At 38.2% G+C, this 23,786-nt stretch overlaps 1 protein-coding gene across 1 annotated transcript in view; it reads left to right on the forward strand.

The window, feature by feature from the left end:
- Positions 1-7,169: 7,169 nt before the first annotated feature.
- The window catches only part of IMPACT (impact RWD domain protein), a 25,219-nt gene continuing 8,602 nt past the window's right edge, over positions 7,170-23,786 (forward strand). Inside the window, exons 1-6 of the mRNA XM_077778175.1 lie at positions 7,170-7,319; positions 8,294-8,346; positions 10,335-10,397; positions 17,392-17,477; positions 20,648-20,770; positions 22,642-22,739. Coding sequence (XP_077634301.1) covers positions 7,209-7,319; positions 8,294-8,346; positions 10,335-10,397; positions 17,392-17,477; positions 20,648-20,770; positions 22,642-22,739 — 534 coding nt within the window. The 5' untranslated portion in view covers positions 7,170-7,208. The remainder of the gene's footprint in view (positions 7,320-8,293; positions 8,347-10,334; positions 10,398-17,391; positions 17,478-20,647; positions 20,771-22,641; positions 22,740-23,786) is intronic.

The raw sequence follows: 23,786 nt of genomic DNA on the forward strand, positions 1-23,786 counted from the left end.
CTGAAACTATTATCCTCTCTTGGAGATTTATATTGCACATTAGAATATTAAGGGCTCTGAAAAATCTAACATAAAATTATCAGATGAAGTGTGTTTAGCGCAGTGATGATAAACTTGATTGACCACGTAACACCTTCCCCCCCCCTTGACCGCTTAAGGGATTAATTTCTGTGGCCTACACATTTGTACACGCTGTTACTGGGAAATCAGCCACTGCCCTAGAGGTCATTGAAGTGGTTGCACAATGTATCAGAAGACAGGGGTTCCTATCTCTGAAATGGGAGTGCTGACTTGGACTGGTACTGATAGGTCCGCACAGCTCCACCGTGGATGAGCTCCCACACTGCAAACTACGCCTCACCTTTCCATTCCCTTCACATCTCCTGAAGTTGGCACATGCCTGGCGCCACTAGCTTTTGGTGACTGTTTGCCAGCTAATCTTGCCGTGTTACTTATGGTGACATTACAGTATTCAAAGATTTCTTTCCTTCCTTAATTGCTAGCTAACCGTGACTCCATTTCCCTGACTATTTCTTGGACAAAGCTTCTCCATAAGACTTGCATTTTAATATCTGGCATGTTAATCTTCCTTTGTATCTTGATCACTTTTCTTGGCCATATTTGGTCAAACAGTTGGCAGAACACAAATAAATGGCACAAGCAGAACCTGTAACCTTAGCATTCATTGGCCTGTAGTCTGCCACATCAGCTTGTATTCACTGGGAATATAAGCATAGAGAAATAAGGGAGAGACTTATTATTAACAGTATGCCAAGAGGGGTTGTATTTTGTTTCTTAAATATTTTAAGGACATATTTTCCAAAAAAAAAAAAAATTTCAGAACTAGGTATTACTGTAAGTCAATACTACATGGGCAGAATTCACCTGTGTTACAATGTATCCCAAAGCACCTTGTGTTGGTCTCGGTATGGAGAGGTAGACACCAAAATGAGGTTAAATGTGCAAGAAATTTATTGGGAGAAATACCTGCCAGAGAAAATAGGGAGGAAGCCTGAAGGGGCTCAGAAAGCCAACAAACTGATACAAATCTGACCCTGAGTGAATGAGGAAACGGAAGGAGGGACAGAGGAAAGCTATATGGCACTAATGCTAAGAAAAGCTCAGCAAGACCTTCAGGGGAACCCCGGAGCCCAAGATTCCCATCAGAGGAGGCTTGTCTCCTAAGAACAGGCCAGTTTGCATTAACTCTGCTTTGCTGAGAGCAGCCCAGGAGAAGCATAGCCTCAGGGCAAATGGAGTAATGGATCCCAGAGCACAGGAGTTGAGGTCTTCAGTCAATTACTCTCCTTGCTCTTTAATATCTAAGAAACACTTCCTCATGGCTGTCACTCAAGATTCTCAAAATGTAACATACATACAAATGACCCAAGAATCTCACTAAATGCAGTTTCAATAGGTCTGGGTGAGACCTAAGTTTCTGTATTTCTAACAAGTTCTCAGATAAAATGATGCTGTTGGTCCACACACCTCACTTTGAGGAGCACAGTCATAGAGAATGTTTGGAAGAGCCCTATTCAAACCATCTAAGTATGATTATGGAGAACCCTTCACAGGGTGAATTCCTAATCTGATGTGACAATCATCTCTCTCAAAGTCAGATGTATACCCTTCCAGGTTGGGGTTGTTGGTTTTTTCCCTCCATTCACATAAGTCATTCTCCTTGCATCTAATATCACAGTTGTCAATCTCATCTTGTCACACTGCTTGCAAAACCTGCTAATGATCATCTCTATATCTATACGGAATCATTTTTGGTACCATGGCATGGCATTGACCCTTTGTGATCTCAGTAACATCCTTTCTCACCTCCAATTATTCAATTTGGACAGTTTATGTTTCTTAATCTTTTTTTTTTTTTTCCTAAGTAGGCTCCATGCCCAACGCAGAGCTTAATCTCCCAACCATGAGACAGTCATATGCTCTACCAACTGAACCAGCCAGGCACCTGTTTTTTCATCTTAAGCAAAAAATTTCAAGCATCTCCTATCAACCAGATTGCACTCTCAAGTCCATCCTGGTGTAGCCAGTCACCCCATCTTTCTTGGTGAGAAGTCCGTGGGATCTGGCCACATGCATCTCCACACGGTGACCTGAAGCCTTCTTCAGTTACCGCACTAACACCACATAGCCAGACACATACTGTTAAATACATCTTCCCTCTTCCTTCGCTCTACTCCCTGGCCTCTTTGTATATCTTAATTCTATACACAGGGTTTATTGTCTAAAAGAGCAGTTTTCATACTTTTTATTTATTTTAAGCCATGGAATTCTTTCATCAAAGGAAGCTTAAATAAAATAAATTAGCTTGGTCTTCACTGGAAAAGTGGGACATAGAGAGGTAACCATGAACATTCCTTGTGTTAAGGTGCCAAAACATCATCACAAAAGCTACGGGCAGCCAGTGAAGGATTTCAAGGAAGAAAAAAAGCCACAATCAGACTCTAGCATTGTGAATGATTGTTCTGGCCAGTGTGGGGAGGTTAACTTTAAGAGAGTCCAGATGGAATCAGAAAGACAAGGAAGGAGGATACAAAGAACGTAAGGGATATAGGAATCAGAATCATCAGAACTTGTTGTTTGGGTGTGAAAGCAGTGAAAGACAGGGGTATGGCATGTCTCCCGGGCCTCATGCTTGGGCAATTAATTATCGACGCACATGTGTAAGGGGCGCCAATTCCTGAACGGGGGAAGACAGGAGGACAAGAGGCTTAGGGAGAAAGGCACTGAGTTTGGGTTTGAACATACTGAGTTTGAGGGAGACATCCAGTAACCAACACTTTGGGTAAACTGAAGAATCTGGCTTAGAGACCCCTCTTGGATTCAAGTCTATGTTACTGTTTGAAGACCATTCTCAGCTTCTGCTTAGGCAACTGCTCAAAGTTCATATGAAGTAAAATCTTTTCAACTGAGCTGTCTATAAAAGTTTTGCTTTTTTTCCAAGGTGTTTTACGAAACAGGTTGTCTGCTACACTTACTACTTCAGTAACTATTTCTTTCCTTCTCTTCCAAAGTGCTCTTTGCATGTCTAAGTTTGAGGTTCTTTGTATCCAACACATACTTAAACATTCAGTGCAATAGGGAGGGTTTTATTCTGTTCCTTTTGGCAAAGAATCATTTTTGCTCAGAATCTGAGCTCAAAAGAAAAAGTAAAGGCTCTAGCTAAAAAGAAATGGGAATTACAGCTGACCTTTAAACAACATGGGAGTTAGGGACGCCGAACCCCTGTGCAGGCAAAAATCCACACATAACGACATCCCCAAGACTTAACTACTAAGAGCTTCCTGTTGGCCAGAAGTCTTACCCGATAACATAAACAGTCAATTAACATATTTTGTATATGCATTACATACTGTAGTCTTACAGTAAAATAAGCTATGGAAAATATTAAGAAAATCATGAAAGAAAACAGTTACAGTATTGTACTGTATTTGTCCAAAAAAGTCCATGTGTAAGTGGACCCCTGTAGTTCAAACCCATGTTGCCAAAGGGTCAACTGTAACAGAAAATCAGGGGTGTAATCTGTAGAAGGTAAAATAGACTGTGTTTCTGTGATACATGGTAAGAAGAGAGGTACTATGTATAATAAACTGCACATAGTGTGCTTTGTTTAGACTAAGTTGTGCTGGGCATTGCTTTCCGTTATTTAACACGGCAGTTTTCAAATCTGGGTTTAAAGTCTTTGAGGGGCCTCTGCGGGGGGTGGGAGAGTTGTTAGGTAATTTGGACTTCAGGCCCATCACCACTATTTCAGCCAGAACGACCTAATCAGTTTTACATAAGCTTTCATTGAAGGAAGGATTCTATGGGTTTTCTTTTTTCTTTTTAAAAATCTATTTATTTTGAGAGAGAGAGAGGACAAGCAGGGGAGCGGCAGAGAGAGAATCCCAACCAATGTGGGGTTCAAACTCACAAACCATGAGATCATGACCTAAGCCAAAATCAAGAGCCAGATGCTAACTGACCAACTGAGCCACCCATGTGCCTTTATGGCCCTTTTTCTTAAAACCATGAAAACCACTATTTTATGCAATAGAAGCTGTAAGAAATGTGAAGAGGTCAATGAAGGAAGAGTTCGGAGTAAAGGAAGAAAGGAATTTAATAATAGATGGGCATCTAGGTAGCATGAGGGTGTGAACTGCAGAATGTTTCAAGCAGACTGGAGATGCGTGGTGGCCAAACCCCATAGCACTTCTAGGCAAATTCCTCACCTCGTAGAGAAATACCATGATAGACTGGCTAATCATGGGCTTTGGGGCCCAATATGGTTGGAAGGAGGGGCTAGAAACTGTTTTGGCTCAAGATGAAGAAAAACACACTGTCCAAACCAAATAATTAGAGGGAGGAAATGGGATTGACATTACCCAGGGCTGAAGCCCTCTAAGCCCTCTCTTGGAGTAAAAATGAATGCACATCTGCACATCTATGGAGACAATCAGAAAGGGGTTATGTGAGCCATGTGACAAGAGGAGGTTAACAGCTGTGATGTCAGAGGCAATGAACTGCATGAAGTTTCTTTTTTTTTTTTAATTTTTTTAATGTTTTATTTCTAGGTGAGAGAGAGAGACAGCGTGAGCAGGGGAGGGTCAGAGAGAGAGGGAGTCACGGACTCTGAAACAGGCTCCAGGCTCTGAGCTGGCAGTCAGCACAGAGCCCGACGCGGGGCTCGAACCCACGAACCCTGATATCATGACCTAAGCAAAAGTCGGACGCTCAATCGACTAAGCCACCCAGGCACCCCGGAACTGCATGAAGTTTCTTAAATAGGCCACAATTCTTCTGGCAACATTTTTCTCACCATCTGGAACAACTACCCTCCCCTTCTTCAGTTAGCTAACCTCTACCTGTTCTTCTGTAACTTAGCGCAAGCATTCTCTGGAAAAGAAGCCCAGTAAAATTTGAATGGATGGGGGCACCTGGATGGCTCAGTTGGTGAAGTTTCTGGCTTCAGCTCAGGTCATGGTCTCGAGGTTCTTGGCTCGAGCCCCTTGTCAGGCTCTGTGCTGACAGCTCAGAGCCTGAAGCCTACTTGGGATTCATGTCTCCCACTCTATCTGCCTTTCTCCCTGCTCAAATTGTCTCTGTCTCTCTGTCTCTCTCTTAAAAAAAAAAAAAAAAAGGCTGGACAGTCTTTCTTTGTGCTACTAATACAACAGAATACAATTCTAGTCCATTTTAATCTTAATTTACTTTTGTTGCTCCACAACTTAGCTCCTTAAAGGCAATGGATTATGTCTGAAAATGCATCATCTTTAAAGCTTAGCACAAAAGCCTAACAAATACCTAACAAATAAATCCACAAGGCTAAGATCTTCTTAAAGTAATCTAAACAGAATTCTTTACAAGTACTTAAGTGGTGCGCCCTTAACTCAGAGCTAAGTTTTATAGGGTAATTAAAACATGCCCATAATTAAGAAAGACAAAAGAGATGAAGGACGTAATATTTTGAGGTTTTGTTTGTGCGTGTCAAGAGAGTGAAGCAAGAGGGGACAAAATGCCTGTTGAATAAGATACTATGTGGCTTGATTACGATATCCATACAATTCACAACTAATGTATTGGAATGTAGGTGTCAGAGTGGGTGGGGTGGAGAAAAACTGAAGCAAATTGATTCAAAGTTTTTGGCTAATGAAACAATGCCCATTACACAGGCTGGCATAACTGGTGTCTTGTACAAAAGGTACTTTTAGGCAAAATGTCCAAGAACGCTAAAACAATAACAAACACACAAAAACCCAAAAAGCTATCACAAAACCACAGCTGCGTGGGTAATTTTTCCTGCACGCTTTCAAAATGCCGCCTGCTCTCTCCTCTCGTTTTTGGAAAACCAAACACATCCTTGACAAGATTAGACAAAATACCTTAAAACACGTTTTTAAAAACCCAGAAAACAAAACAAACCCAAACCAAACCCTGCCTTGAAATGCAAAGACGAGTCTGGGCTGGGCACCGCGGTGGAGTTCCTCCCTGGGACGTGGCAGTAAACCTGACTCCCCAAAGTTTCCCGGGGACTTCGGGGAATACCGCGGCCGCAGTGAGCGACCTGAAGCCCCCAGCCCCGGCGTTTTCAGGACACGGAGCCCAGAAGCCCTCCAGGCGCCTTCTCGCGGGACGGCTTCCCAGGGCGCCGCTAAGGGGCCGAGAGAACGCGGGCGTCAGGCCAGCGAGAGGAAGCCCGGGTGCCGAGACCCCTCGCATCACCTGGCCTGCAACCCGGAAGCAGATGCGGGCTGAGCANCCGCGTTACATTTTCTTGGCGCTTGTTTTCCGCCGATCGCCCACCCGCCAGCCGCTCCCGGGCGTCGGCGGGCTCGGCCTGCCTCCGACGGTGTCGTCGTCAACCATCAGCACGCGACAGAGCAGCTCCGGGCCGGCGACAGAAATCTGGGTTCTGCTTTCTGCCCTGTCGCCGCCGGGTCACCTTGGACAAGCCACTTATCTCCAGTCTCTGCCTTTGCAAAATGGGCAATAATAACACACCGTGGAATTCCTTGAGGGCCCGCTGGATCTTACCCTTGATAGTGAGCTTTCCCTAGTGCGTGGCTCACGTGGGCGCTCTTAAAAGCTTTTCCTCCTGGCCCGTGAGGCCAAAATGAGATGGTACAGGGTTGCATACTTTGCTTCCCCTTTTCACCTTTAGATCCTGTTATTTTTCCTTTTTAACCCCAAACCAAAGAGTAATTTCCGAAATGTGTTTAGGATTTGATTACCGAATAAATGAATAAACAACCACCCAGCCCTGTGCCTTAATCCTAAAGACACAAAGGAGATGTTAAGTAGGACTGTATGACTATATATAGCAAGGATACTGGGGAGTGGGAGTGAGGATGACCTCCTAAGAAAAGGTGAAGCAGAGAATATATAGTCATCTTTCCACTTGTAAATCCTGCTGTAGGGTATTGGAGTGCGTATATATCTTGGCTCACTCATGGCCAAAAACCGGGTAATGTCGCGGGAGGCTGATCCCAGCCCTTGGAGCAGTGTCTGGCAACCACTTACAGAGTAGAAGGGGTGACCCACCGCTAAGACCTTTTGTAATGTTCCTTCAGGGATCCTTTATAAAGGCTAGTCATGTTAAATGCAAATACTTTATAAGGGAGGAAGGAAAACTCAGGCTTTTAGGGCATGTCTATTCATTGACTTTTTTTTCCCTCCCGTCAACTTTCTTACAGAATGAGGAAATTGAAGCAATGGCAGCTATCTATGGCGAGGAATGGTGTGTCATTGATGACTGTGCCAAAATATTTTGTATTAGAATTAGCGACGATATAGATGACCCCAAGTGGACACTTTGCTTGCAGGTATTTTCTCTATAGAAATTTTCCAGTTGACAACAATGACTCTACATGATTGACTAATACTGTATTCCTCTAAATGACTATTATGTGACTTCTAAATTGTCTTTTTTGTTGTTGGCTTTTGTTAACAATTGAGTATCTAAGCACCTGGGTAATGAAATCTCTGATCATGCCAAAGACACACTTTAATTGATAGTCTTAATCTTTCCTGTCCCAGTTATTTAAATTAGGTATTCTTAATGTACCTTTGACAGACTTGAGTTTCACTTCCTTTCATTGTTCTATCCATTTAATAGAGGGTTTAAACCTTGAAGGATGGCTAGACCTTTAAGAGGAAGAATAGGTTAGTAATTTAAAAGGGGTTATAAAGCAGACATTTATTTATTTATTAACTGAGAATCAGTGTGGTTAAGATAAATAAATGAGCAGATCAGAATGGCTTTCTGTATTAATGCTTATTCTTTGGTGGCTGCTTCTGTTTTCAACATAAAAGTTTTTGTCAAGTGTTTGTTTTTATAATAATACTGATTTGGGAATAAATGTGTATGGCTCTCTGTAAAGCGTTAGCTATTTAATGGATTTAACAGTAATTTAATAGAATTTTTTTGAGTGTTTCTTCCGAAAAGTACCTGGAACATGCTATAGTGCCACTATATTCACTTGACGTTAGAGTAGAATGCCCCATTTCAGTTTTCTTTTTTCATCTTTGTCTTCCCCACCCTTAGTTCCTAATTTTCATTTTCTTACATACTTTCTCTTTAAATAATGTGCTTCTTAAAAATTGGCATCATCATTAACAACATATTTAAAGTGTAAGTATAAATATGAGGAGGCATTTCTCTCCTGAGATTGAACAAAATGATGGTTTTGTTTTTTAGTGTGGCAAGTAAGAAATTTGTCCAGTGACTAGCTTTATCAATATCGTTATTTTTGAGCCATGATGAAGTATACACATTTGTTTTTAAACTGTTTTACAGGTGATGCTACCAAATGAATACCCAGGGACAGCTCCACCTATTTATCAACTGAAGTAAGCTGTGTTTCTACATTCCTATTCTTATAAAAAGATCATACTTATTAAAGATTATTTCTCTATACTGTGCATTGTGTTTATATAAAATACCTTTCTTAGGAAAAAGTAGAAACTAAGAACACCTTTTGGGGGCACCTGGGTGGCTCAGTTGGTTAAGCTTCCAACTCTTGATTTTGGCTCAGGTCATGATCCCACAGTTCCTGGGTTCAGGCGCCACATCAGGCTCTGTGCTGATAGTGCAGAGCGTGCTTGGGAATATCTATCTCTCTTCCCTCTCCCTCTCCCTCTCCCTCCCTCCCTCCCTCTCCCACTCCCCCCACTCATGTTTGCATGTGTTTTCTTTCTCTCTCAAAATAAATAAGCTTTTTTTTTTTCAACATTTATTCATTTTTGAGAGAGAGAGAGAGACAGGAGTGTGAGCAAGGGAGGGGCAGAGAGAAAGCGAGACACAGAATCTGGAGCAGGCTCCAGGCTCTGAGCTGTCAGCACAGAGCCTGATGCAAAGCTCAAACTCAGAAACCGTGAAATCATGACCTGAGCCAAAGTCGGTCACTTAACCCACTGAGCCACTCGAGCACCCCTTTTTTAAAGTTTATTTATTTTGAGGTGCCTGGTGGCTCAGTCAGTTAAGCATCCAACTTCAGTTCAGGTCACGATCTTGTGGTTCATGGGTTTGCGTCCCACATCAGGCTCTGGCTGACNAACACATTTTGGACTTGGTATGGAGCATTTAAATAAAAAATTACATTATATAAAAACACATTGCAGAATGTACTTAGTGTTCACTGAGAGAATCACAGGGTTCATAGGGGTAAAATAGCTAGTGAGTTTTATGTAGACATAGAGAGGGAAATCTTTCTCTTTAGACAACCTGGAAGTCTAGAGTTTCTCCTGACCTAGCCATAGTTCCTTGACATGCCTCTGCCTAAGGACCAGCTCTGGTCCTCTGGGAATTACCCATGCTTGGTACTTCTGGTGCTTCTCCCTGCACCTTGTTGTTCTTAGAAGCCGCAGCTTAATCTTAGTGAGTCATGACCTGTTGATTGCAAATGATCTTTGATCAGCTTTACCCACTTGACCTCCTAAGACGTATAAACTTGTGTGAAGAGAAGTCTGTTAAATCGCCATTATTAAAATTTTCACCTACCAGTGGGATAGCATTTTGTATGTGTTTTATTTATTTATTTATTTTTATGTTTTATTTATTTGTGAGAGAGAGAGACAGTGTGCAGTGGAGGGTCAGAGAGAAAGGTAGACACAGAATCTGGAACAGGCTCCAGGCTCCTAACTAGGTGTCAGCAGAGAGCCCTATGCAGGGCTCGAACCCACAAACCATGAAATCATGACTTGAGCCAAAGTCGGACGCTCAACCAACTGGGCCACCCAGGTGCCCCTATTTTGTATGTGTTTTATAGCAGCAATAAAATTTGCTGACAGTAATGGTTCCGTTATTTTTAATTTTTTTTTATTGAAAATGATAGAATTTTAGAATGCCTATAAACATAAATGCCTTTTTCAGGAAAAGTTGATATGTATTTTTGCAGTCATGTGGCAAATTTGTTAAGTTTGTTTAAATTTATTTGTTAAAGTTGTTTTTGAGATACTATTTAGAAAAAAATTGGCAACTCCTGACAGTGTCGCAAATATTGTGAATCTGGAAGTTTGGATTTTTGGACTTGTTCTGCCACTCATGAAAACCTGGACGGGTTCATGATACCCTGTGAACTCACCTCTGGTTTTTAAACCATATTTTAATTGAATAATATTAAGATTGTCTTCATCGTAGTTTCCTGGGAGGACACAGTGAGTTAATGCCAATGAAATCATTTTGGAACTGTATAGATTTGTACAACATAACATTTTAATGAAAGTAGATAATTTTTAAAAGTTAACTAAAATAATTTGTAATTTAATCAGTAATTTCTGTTTGAGATATAAACACAATCCTTGAATAGTCTTCTTCACTGTGTTTTATTTAATCTTAGTGCTCCTTGGCTTAAAGGGCAAGAACGTGCAGATTTATCGAATAGCCTTGAGGAAATATATATGTAAGTAACAAGTGATTTTAAAAAATTCTACTTGTGATCTTATTGCGGGCTTTTGTTGGAACTGATATGATAAGGCCTTTTCTAAACCTTTTGGTAAGCTGCCTTTCTATTAACAAAAAGGATGCATTTGAAGAGTCTTTGAAAGAATGGTTATATAATTTTATATATACATTTTATATGATTTCTACTTAGATAAAAAAAAATACAGTAATAATTCAGACTAATAGCTATGAAAATACCAGATTGTCAAAATAAATTCAGAGATACTGCTCTCTTTTTGATATTTTCACAGGCTATGTTGAATGAAAATGGTTACAGCAGAATCTTTTATTAGGTCATAAAACTGAGAGTCTGTTGATACACTGTAGTTTTCATTCTCTCATTCAAGAAATACTAGATGACAGGCACTGTACTAGGTCATAGGTACCCATAGCAAAAACAGAAATGGTCCCTGTTTTCATGGCATTTAGAACTTACTGGTAGGAGAGGTATTCCTCATGACATTGTAAAATGAATGTAAAACTGCAGCTCTGATAACTGCTGTAAAAGAAAGATATTAACGTGCAGTACTAAATGAGTTTGAAACAAGATGTGACCTAGTCTAGGAAGTCAAGGATGGCTTATTTGACTGCAGAGCTGAGTTAACTGAAGTGAAGATGACTAGCGAACAGCACTACGTGTGCAAAGGCTCTATGTCGAGGAGCTTATCAAGACAGAAAGTTGGTGGTATGAAGTGGGAAGAGAAAGGAGGGGAGAGGAGGGAGGTTGGTGGGACAATGACCTGGTGGGGTAGGCAGTGGAGGTCATGCACAGTCTTGGAGGCCACGTGAAGGATTGTTGTCTTGGAGGCCACGTGAAGGATTGTTGTCTTTGTCCTAAGACCCGTGGGAATCGGAGGTTTTCAAGTGGTCTGATGACGTGATAAGAGTCTGACTTTAAAAACACCGTTCCGTTTCTGTGCAGAGAACTGATCGGAAGGGAGCAAGGGTAGATGCGTTAGGAGGCTAACGCAGTAGTCCAGAGAAGATAACTGTGACTTGGATTCATTTTAGTAAGATATATTAACTTAGTCAAATAATGTTTTAGAATCAGTTTCACTATAATCCAGGAACTAGTAAGGATTGTCTTAGATGTTGTAGGTGACCACATTGGGTACAGTGTATCCCTGGGGTCTTGGCCGGGTTCCTTTTCCCCATAAAATATTTAATTAAAATATGGTAAGTCTTTATGGAACTGATTCTGTTCATTCCTTCCTAGAGAAGTGTGGTCTTCCTTGAGTCCCAGGTTTACACTTGACCCTGGAAGTAACCAAGAATGGGACATATCAATAAAGGATGATCTCATTTAGAGATTCCTCAGCATATAAGTATTGTTTATTTCCTCAAGTGTTTTCTAATTTTCTCTACTGGTCATTCCAACTTTTATGTCCCCAACAAACTTTTCCTGTAATCCTTTATTTATGCTTATTTACCAATTTGTCTTCTTTCTTAGAGTAGGGTAAATATCCTGCATATTTGTTCACCAGTGATGTTGTAATTATACATCCGATGGTCATTTTTAAAGTTCTTATCTTACTTGACATCTGTAACTTATGCTGGTGTTGAAGTTCCTCTTTCTTGAAAACCTTCCCATATTTGGATTCTGTCATACTAATCATGTTGAGTTAGATTTTTCTCCTACCTATGCACGATGTCTGTACTCAGAAATGGCTTCCCATCTGCTGTTTTTCTAAGCAAAAAGCCTCCCTTTTACTAAGAGATTCCCTTCCATAGGGCACAATTTGCTGTTCTCCCTAACTGCTTCAGTTGAGCTACTTGAGAATTAGGAAAGGTCTGATATTATAAAGTAGTTTGTTCTAAAGATAGAATTGTGATTTATACTGTCTTGCTTATTAAAAAGAGCTTGAAAAATCCTATTCCAATGGTATTTTCACACAGGTGGTCTGAGTACAAATAAACACCCTCTTTAAAAGTTCTGTTCTTTAAAAGTTCAGGGGCACCTGGTGGCTTTGTCGGTTAAGCATCTGACTTCGACTCAGGTCATGATACCGCAGTTTGTGGATTCGAGCCCTGCATCCGGTTCTGTGCTGACAGCTCAGAGCCTGGAGCCTGTTGCAGATTTTGTCTCCCTCTCTCTCTGCCCCTCCCTTGCTCTCACTCTGTCTCTCTCGGTCTCAAAAACAAATAAACATTAAAAAAATAAAAAAGTTTTGTGACAGCCTAAAGGCTGTTAAATATTAAAATATTTCTCCATAAATCCAGCAGGGGGCAGCAAATTGAAAAATATTATTTTTGAAAATTAGTAAATGTATGAATATAGTTTTTAATGTTTATAGTTTATATTCTAAATATTGTAACACTATCAAGATTTTCACATAAGCATCATTTTGCATGTAAAATTTGATTTTTGCCTTGACAGGAAGGTAAGCCATGGTTTGTTCCCTTTTAGGTAGGAAAGTAGGAAGTCAGAAAACTAACAAGTTTTTCCCGTAAGCATTTATTGAGTATCTCCTATATGCTGGCACTTTGTTAGGAGTTTGGAATTTAAAAATAAAGATAAATGTGCACCAGTACGATATAATGATGTAATTACTGAGAGGTTTAGATCAAGTGCCATCGTAGCATTTTTTAAAGAGGTTTTAGCAACAAACTACCTCTGGGTGTGTGGGTGAAGTTGTAAAGGAGGGTTCCATTGTGAAGGAGACCTTGGAGCATGGTGTTTGCCAGGTAATCAGATGGGGAGAGGTTTTCTGGTAGAAGGAACTATAAGAGCAAAATCATGTAGGTGTGAAGCAATCTGGCGTCTTCAGAGTCTAGCAAATAGTTTAAGATGGCAGATATATAAATTAGGTAGGGATAAGAAGAAAGAACTTGTAAGTTGGGAAGGAAGTTCAGACATTCTGGTGTAGACTCTAAGTGTTTTACACAGAGGAGTGATGTAATCGGATTTATATGGCAGTGTAAGAGATGGATGGGCTGTGAAGAGTTTGAGGGAAGGGACACCATAGGAAGAGCAGTCAGTAACTCTTGAGGGAGATGGTGGAGGCCTTTTTAGGAAGACAACAAGAATGTGGGTGGAGAAGAATGGTCAGTTAAAGAAATACTTAAGAATATAGACTGGGGCATCTGGATGGCTCAGTCGGTTAAGCGTCCCAACTCTTGGTTTTGGCTCAGGTCATTCTCTCATGGTTCAAGAGTTCGAGCCCCATGTTCGGCTCTACACTAGCGGCATGGAGCCTGCTTGGGATTCATTCTGTCTCTCTTTCTCTCTCTCTTTCTCTCTCTCTCTCTCAAAATATATAAATAAACTTTTTTTAAAAAAGAATATTCACTAGGATTTGGTGATTAGTTAGATGTAGATTAATTTGCTTATTATACCTTATTTTTGATGAAATATTTTGTATATGAATATTTTAAATCTATGAAAATAATTATATTAAAAAAGCAAATGACAGATTTAAAAAGATTTAGAACATAATAAATTATGTTGTTTAAGAATAGAGGAAAGGAATTAACATTTTTTTTTGTAGTACAGGTTTTTTCCCCACCATCTGAAAGTGGAGCATTCCTATTAAACCTCTCAAATGCCAGAATGGCATAAAGAAAGAGTATCCCCAACTTTCTGAATGTTTAAGTTATACCGCTTGACTTTATGAAAGACCTACGTTCGGTACAGTAATGGCAGTTCTCATAGATGTGAAAATCCTCTTCAGCTTTCTTTTGGTTTGTGAAAATAGCCAGTGTAGGTCTTTTGTAAAAGTGCAATGGCAAAACACAAACTTTTGGAAAATGGAGGAATATCAGTATTTAAATTTATGATGGTTCATTTTAACAATATTTAATTTAAAATCCAAGAAAATGATTTTAATTTCCCACAGCTCCTCACATTTTGATTTGCCATGGGGTCTTAGATTTGAAAGTTGAGAGGTGAGGCTTACAAGGTAGAAATTGCCACAAAGCGAAATCAGTGAGGAAGACATTGTTCAAGACTATTTTAGAGGGGAGAGAGGCTAGAACTCAGTCTGAACTGAACTTCCAGAAAAAAAGTGGAATTTTTTGTGTTTTTAATTCCAGTGAATTAACATACAGTGTTATATTAGTTTCACATATAAAATCTCATGATTCAACAGTTGCATCCATTACCTGGTGCTCATCATGACAAGTGCCTTCCTTAATCCCCATCACCTTTTCACCCATCTCCCACCCACCTCCCCTCCGGTAATCATCTGCTTATTCTCCGTAGTTGAGTCTCTTTCTTGATCTCTCTCTCTCTCTCTCTTTGCCTCTGTGTTTTGTTTCTTAAACTCCACAGATGAGTGAAATCATATGGCATTTGTCTTTCTCTGACTGCCTTATTTCACTTAGCATAATACTTTCATCCTTTTTCTATGGCTGTATAAAATTCCATTATATATATTTATATATGTCACATCTTCTTTATCCATCCGTCAATGGATGGACACTTGGGTTGCTTCCATATCCTGCTGTTGTAAATAATGCTGCTATGAACATAGGGGTGCATGTATTGCTTTGAATTAGTGTTTTTGTACTTTTTGGGTAAATACCTAGTAGTGCAATTGCTGGATGGTAGGATAGTTCTATTTTTAACTTTTTGAGGAGCCTTCATACTGTTTTCCACAGTGGCTGTGCCAATGCAAGGCAAATAGACACAGGAAGGAGGACTCTCAGCTTTTGTCTGTTTCTGTTTGTTTTTGATTCTGTGAGAGATTTCATTATGGCAATGCAAAAGTTTTAAAACCACCAAATCCTAGTGGATAGTTAAAATCTTGGAACAAGGAGAAAACACAGTTTCTTCTTACAAGAGAAAACACAAATGCTGCCATAATAACAACAAATAAAACAAACAAAAAACACCATGAGTGGTAGAATTGGAGGTTCCAAGGGAAAGAGTAATTTTCATTTTCCTTAGGAAATTGTTAACACCCACTACAGCTTCCCTATGCTGGATTTCAGTAAGTTTTGTTAAATGCTAGGGAAGAAGGAAGCATTCAGTAGCTGATGTTGGGCAGAAGTGCTGTTGTACAGTTTTCTGCAGGAAGCCATGGGCCAGAGGAGAGGAGATTTGGAGTTAAGGTTTAATTTCTTCTTTGTTATTTGGAAAAGTTACTTATTATTTGTGAAAATTCTTCCAAGGTGTTTTCACAACCCTCCAACAGCTCTGAATGTGAATGTATATTCGCAGGATGATTTTCCTGCCTCAGAGGGTGGCTTAAGGATTAAGTGAAGTAACAAAGTGTTTTTTGTATGTTTTCTATATAGTAGGTGTTCAGTAAACATTAGATACAGGTATTACTATTTTTGGTGCTGTGAAGAATTCAACAGAATGAGATTAGGAGATGGAGAGAATTACATACAAAAACATAAGTTTGTAAGGATAATGATCACAAACACCGATAAAAGGGACCCACTTCTCTCATTGACTACCATACTCCCAGGGCAGCACCTAGAGCATAGTGTAGAGATGAAGTCCTTGAAGTTATGTTGAGTGAACTAAGATAGGTTCATGTGAAAAGAAACTGCTTCTGTAAAGTAAGAGGACCTGCCTCAAGTCTCTGTTTTATTGATGAAGAAACAGACTCAGAGTTCAAGTGGCTTACTTGCTTAAGGTCATAGCTGCATGATTGGAGAGCAAAATGCAGTGGGCAAGCTGGGCTTTGGAGGAAGTCTACATTTACACTCTGTCCCTGGGCTTTTTCACTGCTTCTGAGACTGTCTTGGACGAGTTAATTGATCTGTCTAGGTCTGTTTTCTCATTTGTACATTGGGGAAATAATACTTCATTAGATAATTGTGAGCATTTAATGTGTTGACACATATAATGAACATTGGGCTTTGTATATACTCAATCCATCATACCTTTCTGGGTCTATATCTCTAAATCTTTTATTGAGAAGAGAGGATAGAAGAGAGTCGGAATTGTTTAAAAGAAATTCAAGCCACATTCTCAAATTTTTAAAACCTTCGCAGTTGACTTTGTCTCTCTCTAAGAGTCTTAGACACCAGTGACCAGAACACAGGGGAGATTGTTTAGTGCTAAGGAGTTATGGGTGAGATGGGCAAGATTTGAGGATACAGAATTATTTGAAAACAATATTGTTTTCTTCTGTTTGCTTGTTCTGCAAGTTTCCTTTGGTAGGTACTGGTGAGTAGTGATGAGTGAAGAGAGATAGTGGTTTTGAGGGGGACTTTCAGAGGAAGGAGCTAAGGTGTTGTTAGGAAATAATATGGTGATTGTTTTAATACACGAACAGACATTTATGTAAAGTTAGTATCATTCCCTAAAGAGTAGACACCTGAACCTTCATTTTATTGCTGTTGTCATCATTTGACATAACTCTATGGACACGAACCATGACACGTTCTTTTTCTCAGTGACCTTTGAGATGGATTTAATTTATCTGAAACAGTCAGACATTATTTGGAACCAAAATGAGTCAATTTGGGCAACAGAATATTTTGTCAAAAACAAAATGCGAATATAAAGTTGTTACATGAATTGTCTCTTAATTTTTTTAAATTTGTTCTCTGAGGGAGTACCTCTGATGCTTTGAATTCTTCTTTGCTGAAATAATTATATCAAATAAGTGGTTTGAAATTGTTCAAAAAGCTTAAAAAAGCAAGCAGTGACATCAGTACTGAAACTGTATGTGCTGGCAGAAACTAAATCACATTTACATCTGTCTACTTCATCTAGTTCAAGTCAGAATTTTCCTTTACCCTCTTTGGTTGCAGCTTTTCTCTTATTTTAAGTAAGCATTGTTAATTTGGAGCCTGTTGGAGTTGTTAATATTGATATGAACATCTGTGTTAAGTACTTACTTAATAGATGTTAGGAAATCTCATGTTCTTATAAATTATTTTTTAAAAGGCATAGCTAGATTGCATATAATTTCTTGGATTGTAAATATGTTTATATTTTCTTGAATTTGAGAAGGAATTTTTTTTAATAACCAATTCTTCTTAATTTTGTGTAGACAGAATATTGGTGAAAGTATTCTTTACCTATGGGTGGAGAAAATAAGAGATGTTCTAATACAAAAATCTCAGATGACAGAACCAGGTAGGATTGACAAATATTATTAATGCTCTTTTAACTTAGTTGTAATTAGATTTCCGTGTAGATATTCTAAATGAAATTTTTAATGAAAACCTATTTTCTGTTTTATGGTTCATATGTAATAAAATACAAGTTTCTCTGGAAAAGTTAATTTACTCATGTAGTTATGGTTATTTCTTTCTATATGATTTTAGCCTCTTTGGCTTCATATTATACTGTTACAGAACATGAGTTAAAGAACATGGGTCTAAAATTTCTGCTTTCTTTTTCTATTAAGATAATAGGAACTGTGTAACATTCTTCATGAATTATTGGAGTGCATAAATTAAACGTCAGCTTCAAATGAGTAAAGTGTTTATAGAAAAAGAACTCTGGAAAACACACCAACTGATAGTTAGGATATAAACATTTACTTTGAAAACTGATTTTTAAATTGAGATATAATTCACATACCATAATTCTTTATCCTTTAAAAATGTGTAATATAGTGGTTTTGGTATATTCAAAATTGTACAGTTGTCAGTACTATCTAATTTCAGGACATTTGAAAAGCAGTATATTTCTTCATTATTCTTTGGTTCAATCATTTTGTGACAATGTGGAAATTTCTAATATTTCATTGTTACCACTGTAGAATTGTTTTCAATCTGGTAAAGAGATTTTTAAAAAACCAACAATGATTTATTTACTAACATTTTAGAAGATTATTTATAATGAACCAATTATTTAGGACTCAGCAAAATCATTATACATTTAAAATTGATAGTATTAACTTTTTCAGAGCATTTTACTGTTTTCCTGTAGAAGCTAAACGTTTTTACTGCTTCCATTAACATCTGAGATAAATGGTATGAAGATATTCTCTCCATGTGACAATCTTTTTTGAATTATTTTCCTAACTTTTATGATTCATGTTCTGATTTTGTAGCATTTCAGGGCATTGATAGGAAAGTAGTGTCAAAAGAAACTTGATTTTTGCCAATCTACCATTCTGGAGTGTGAGATAATTGCAAAATGGAATGTATACCAGTAAAAATTTAGGACTCCAGAAAATTTGGAATCACTCAAGTCTCAGGAGATTTTTTTAAATTATAGATCTTAAAAATAGGATATTTTCTCCTTTTCCATTTATATCTACAATATAGTTTAGCCACTCTTCAAATCTTAATGTTACGGATTTTTGTTTATAATTTATAGTTATACTTTTTAGAAATTTTTTTGGTATTTTTTACCAAAAATTGTTCTTGTAGACTTCATACTAAAATGGAAGGATTTGTAATTCTTAAGAACTAATGAGGCTACAAGTTAGTGATCAAGATACCTCATGAGAATTTTCCACTCTACCCACTTGACAAGTAACTTAGTTTGATTTTACTGTTAATCTTCAGTACAAATTTATTACTTCATAGTTTTTTTCTACTATAGAAGTGCTAAAATTTGAAGTAATTATATACACAAAAATTTTTACAATTCTGAACTAATTTTAGACTTACAGAGAAGTTGCAAAAATAGTACAATGAACTCTTTTATATCCTTCACTCTGTTTCCCTTAGTAGAATCCTACTTAATCACAGTATAATTACCAAGATTAAAGTAACATTGGTATAATATTAACCAAACTAAAGATTTGAATTTCACGGATTTTTTCCACTAATGTCTTTTCTGCTGTTATAAGGATGTTGTCCAAGATTCCATTGCGTTGAGCTGTTATTTCTCCTTACTCTCTTCTAGGCTATAAATAATTTCTCAGTCTTTCCTTGACTTTTATGACCTCTTATAACCTGACACTTTTGAAGAGCACTGTATTTTGTAGAATGTCCCTCAGTTTGAGTCTGTCCGTTGTTTTCTCATGATTGGAGCAAGATAGGCATTTTGGCAAGAATACCACAAAAATTATATTGTTTCCTTCATAGTGTATGTGTCAAGGAACTCATGGTATCTGTATGCTTTATTATTATGTTTACCTTGATCCTTTGGGTAAGGTGGTATCTGTCAGGTATCTCCACTGTCAAGTTACAGTATTAATCAAGGCTCTCCAGAGAACCAGTTGGGTGTGAGTGAGTGAGTGAGTGAGTGAGTGAGTGTGTGTGTGTGTGTGTGTGTGTGTTTATAAAGACAAGGAGGGGGAAAGAGAGGGAGGGATACAGAAGAAAGGAAAAAGAGGTTAGGAAGAAAAGGAGAGAGATCAATTTAAGGAATTGGCTCATGAGATTGTGGAGGCTGGCAAGTCCACCCTCTGCAAGGTACTTTGGTGGGCTGGAGACCTAGGGAAGAAACGATGTTGGAGCTCAGTCCAAGGCTAGCTGGCTGCTCGAATAATTCCCTCTTCCTTTGATGAGGCTAGTCCCTTTTCTGTTAACACCTTAACTGGATGTAGCTCTCTCACACTGTGAAGAGCAGTCTGCTTTACTTAAGTTGTTAACTGATTTGAATATGAATTTCATCCAAGAAATACCTTTAGAGAAACATCTAGAATAGTGTTTAGTCAAATAAATATCTGGATACCATGGACTAACCAAGTTGACATAGAAACTTAACCTCACAATTACTGTCTTTCCCTTTGTAGTTGATAAGTACCTTGAGGGAAATGCTTTGAGGCTATGCTAATATCCTGTTCCTCTTTAAACTTTCACACACTAATTTTAATATCTATTAGTGTGTCTTGTCAACAGTATTTATTACTGTGGTGTTTGCACAATGATGATTCTCATTTCCTTCTTTCCTTCTTCATTGATTTGGAATTCTGTTGTGAGGAAGAGATGCCTCTTGTCCCTGTTTATTTTTCTGATAATTTATTTTTATCAGAATGAACTCATGTATATTATTTTATTCCATGGGTTAAAATTCTATACTTAGACTATCATATTTTGTTGCTCAGGTTATTCCAGGTTTGACCTTGAGGAGCTCCTTCAGGTAGACTCCTGTATTCGTTTTGTAAGCTCACCCCTCCTTTTTTTCTTTTTTTTTGAGCATTTCTTTGCTGTCTGGAATCATAAGATATTCCAGGCTCATCTTTTATTTTCCTTGCTTCAACCTTGGAATCCACTACTTCTCATAAGAGTCCTGGTTTCTTCTAGTGAAGAATGGTGTTTAGAGATGAAGACCAACCACTTATTAAGTGCAATTCCTTACTGTCCTCCCAAGTTCACTTGTAATGTCTCATATCCACATAGGCCCTGACATCAAGAAGAAAACTGAAGAGGAAGATGTAGAATGTGAAGAAGACCTCATTTTAGCATGTCAACCGGAAACTCCTGTTAAAGCATTGGATTTTGAGATTAGTGAAAATCAAACAGGTATGTTACCAACTAGATTCTTTTAAGGCATGTGGGATGGCAGTATGTTACCAACTAATTTCTTTTGAGGCACGTAGGATATTTCTGAAATGGTATAGAAATGTAGTAAACTCTTATATGTTAAGAAATAGTTATTAATTTGCAGAGAATTGAGCGTTTCTTTTTCCTGCCTGCTGGCCATTTTGATGTTTGCTTGGTCTATCAGAATAAGGAGGAAAAAACAGAAATTTCTCCCTCCCCCCCACTGTTTTTGTGTGTGTGTGTGTGACTTTCTAGCGTTTTGAGTTAATGATAGGAGAAACTGAAACTAAGAAAAACTCTGTTAATGTTTTCAATTCACATCCTGTTTTTATATTTCTATTTTGAAATCCTCAGCTGTCTCCTGATGTCTCAGTTAAATTTCAGTCTGTGTTCATAAATATAAATACAATAACTGAAAGTGCAGCCACTGAACTCAAGCTAGTAAAATGCCTTTAAGATCTTAGTTTTTGCTTAAGCAGATTTGTTCCATAATCAAGGAGTATTCAGCTTATGAATAGGTCAATGTGATAAATCAACCCTATGTTGCTATTGGAAAATATCTTCTATTTTAGTATCTTAAAATTTTGAACAGTAGTGTCAGTTTTCTCAAGGCTTTTACAAAAACATAGTAGACCAGAGGGAACATTCATTCTCTTAGAAGGTAAAGAGTTTCCTATACATTATACAGTAGCTTTTAAACAATACTATGGAGATTTTTAAAAGTTCTTGTGCAGTGTTTCAGGACTAGGAAGGGGGGTAAACAGGAAGAGAAAGGGTGGGGAGAAGACCCAGGATTCCCATCCCTGCCTCAGTCTCACATTTTATTCATGTATATACTTGTATATTTGGCACAAGATTTCTTTCAGGAAACAGGGTCCATTATTAAAAGAAAAAGAGTAAAACTAAATAGTATCCAGTTCATGTTGACCTTACTACTGTCCTGGTACAGTGGTAACAGTTCGTTCAAGAAGAGGGCACCCTCAAGAGGAAGGCAAAACGTCCTGCGTAAACCTGGTTTCTTGCCCTAGCCCCCGCCACACACCAGTACGAGAAGTTTTGACAAGTTGTTTAAAGCTGTATAGAAATATTTTCACACATGTTAGTTGAAGTAGTTAATCAGTTGTAAGGCTAGCTGACTTGGTAAGATTCAACAGATCAGTGAATAGAAATAGGAAACAATTTTAATTCTTTTTCCTGAATAACTCGAGACCCTTAAATGAGGCAGATGTAGCAGCCAGGATGGTTGGTAAATTTCTCAGCAGAGTTAAGGGCAAATTAGTGGTTCTTAAACTTGTTTAAGAGGCAGAATAACTGGAAATCCTACTTCGTGGAATACCAATTTGATGTATCATTGATCGATTCAATCCTATGAAGTAGGAACGGTTTTATTAGCAGAAAATGTTACATTACAGCTACATAAAATAAAGTCATAGGTTTCCTAACCCAGAAGTCTATCAACAGAATGGATAAATAAATTGTGGTATATTAACAGCTGATAATCTTTTTGGTCTTAGGACCCTTTTGTACTCTTAAACGTTAGTTATTATACCGATTTATACTACTGTAACATCGCAGGATTTGAGTCCCAACGTAACTGGGTGACCTTGACAGGTGAAAGTCATTTGTAAGTCAAGTAGTTTCATCTTTTTTACATCTGGAAACTTTTTACTTAAAATTAAAACTTAATTTTAATAGACTACTGTTAAGCGCAGTTTGGGTTGATTTGCCATATAATTTACATCTCTTTCCCAACTCCCTTCCCCACCTTCTGCCCACACCATTGTCAATTTTTCATTATTCAGTTGTAAGAATTTTAAGATGAAAAGTAATATAATTCTTTAAATTTATAGAAATAGAAGAATTACCTCCGATTGATCATGGCATTCCTATTACAGACCGAAGAAGTACTTTTCAGGCACACTTGGCTCCAGTAGTTTGTCCTAAACAGGTAGTTACTGTGTCCAGTTCACTCTGATGTTTTTTTACCAAAGAAATTCAAGTAAATGGTTTTCCTATGATGTTTGTTATTATGTTTTAATTTTCATGTAACTTAAAAATTATTTGTTCATTTTCCTACCCCCAAATCATGGAAGATTTGTTTCTGTTTGTCACTGCTTTCAAAATTGTATCTAATTAGGCCTTAACCCTCTAATGGATTTTTAAATAAGAAAAGCCCGTTGTGTGGAAAATCATGATCCTTAAAAGCTTGTTAAAAAAATTATTTGTCCTGTTGTGTGGGAGTTCTGCAAAACCGAGTCCACTCCACTGATGCCCACGGAAGGGGACAGTGGACAGACTGGCTGAGCAGAGTCTTTCTGACCGGATCCTTTTCCCTCCTGCGTCTTGACCTTAAGTGACCTGATTCCCACTCAAGGGTATTAAATGGGAGAATTTTCAGTCACAAACTGTAACTACTTAGAAAGTTAAATCAGCAACAAAAAAAGTCTCATTAATTTTGCATAGGTTTGAATCCATAGTCTTTTTTTTTTTTTCCTTTGGTCTCTACAGCTCTTCTCCTCTAAGCTCCTCTGAAGCCCCGACCTACAGGGTACAATTCTTTGTACCAGGCTGCACTTTCACTCGCTTCTGCATTGACTTGTGGTCAAGATAACAGCTTTTGGTGCAGGCTTCTGGCTCTTTCTCTCTGTGATTTGTCCTTGGCCTTTGCCGATAATCTTGTTGCCAGGGTCCTCCTTAGACATTCTGTGCTGAATCTCTTCATCCCAGATCCTCTTTCTTTTTCTGATTACAGTCACTTGGACTTAGAGGATCATAATTGTGAGAGCTAAAATAAATCTTAAAGATCAATGTGTGCTTTCTTTTGTAGATCAGGAGTCTGAAAACCTGAAAGATTAAAAAATGGTAAACACAAGATAGCATAGTTTCTGGTTCAAATTGATCTCCCTGGCTGCAGCTCAGTCTTCCCTACCTGCAATATTTCTTCCCTACTCTTTGCCAGTTACCTTTCTGAAAAATCTGGCTTTGTGTCCCTGCC

Source organism: Crocuta crocuta, unplaced genomic scaffold, assembly GCF_008692635.1.
Source record: "Crocuta crocuta isolate KB4526 unplaced genomic scaffold, BGI_CrCroc_1.0 scaffold26, whole genome shotgun sequence".
Lineage (NCBI taxonomy): Eukaryota > Metazoa > Chordata > Mammalia > Carnivora > Hyaenidae > Crocuta > Crocuta crocuta.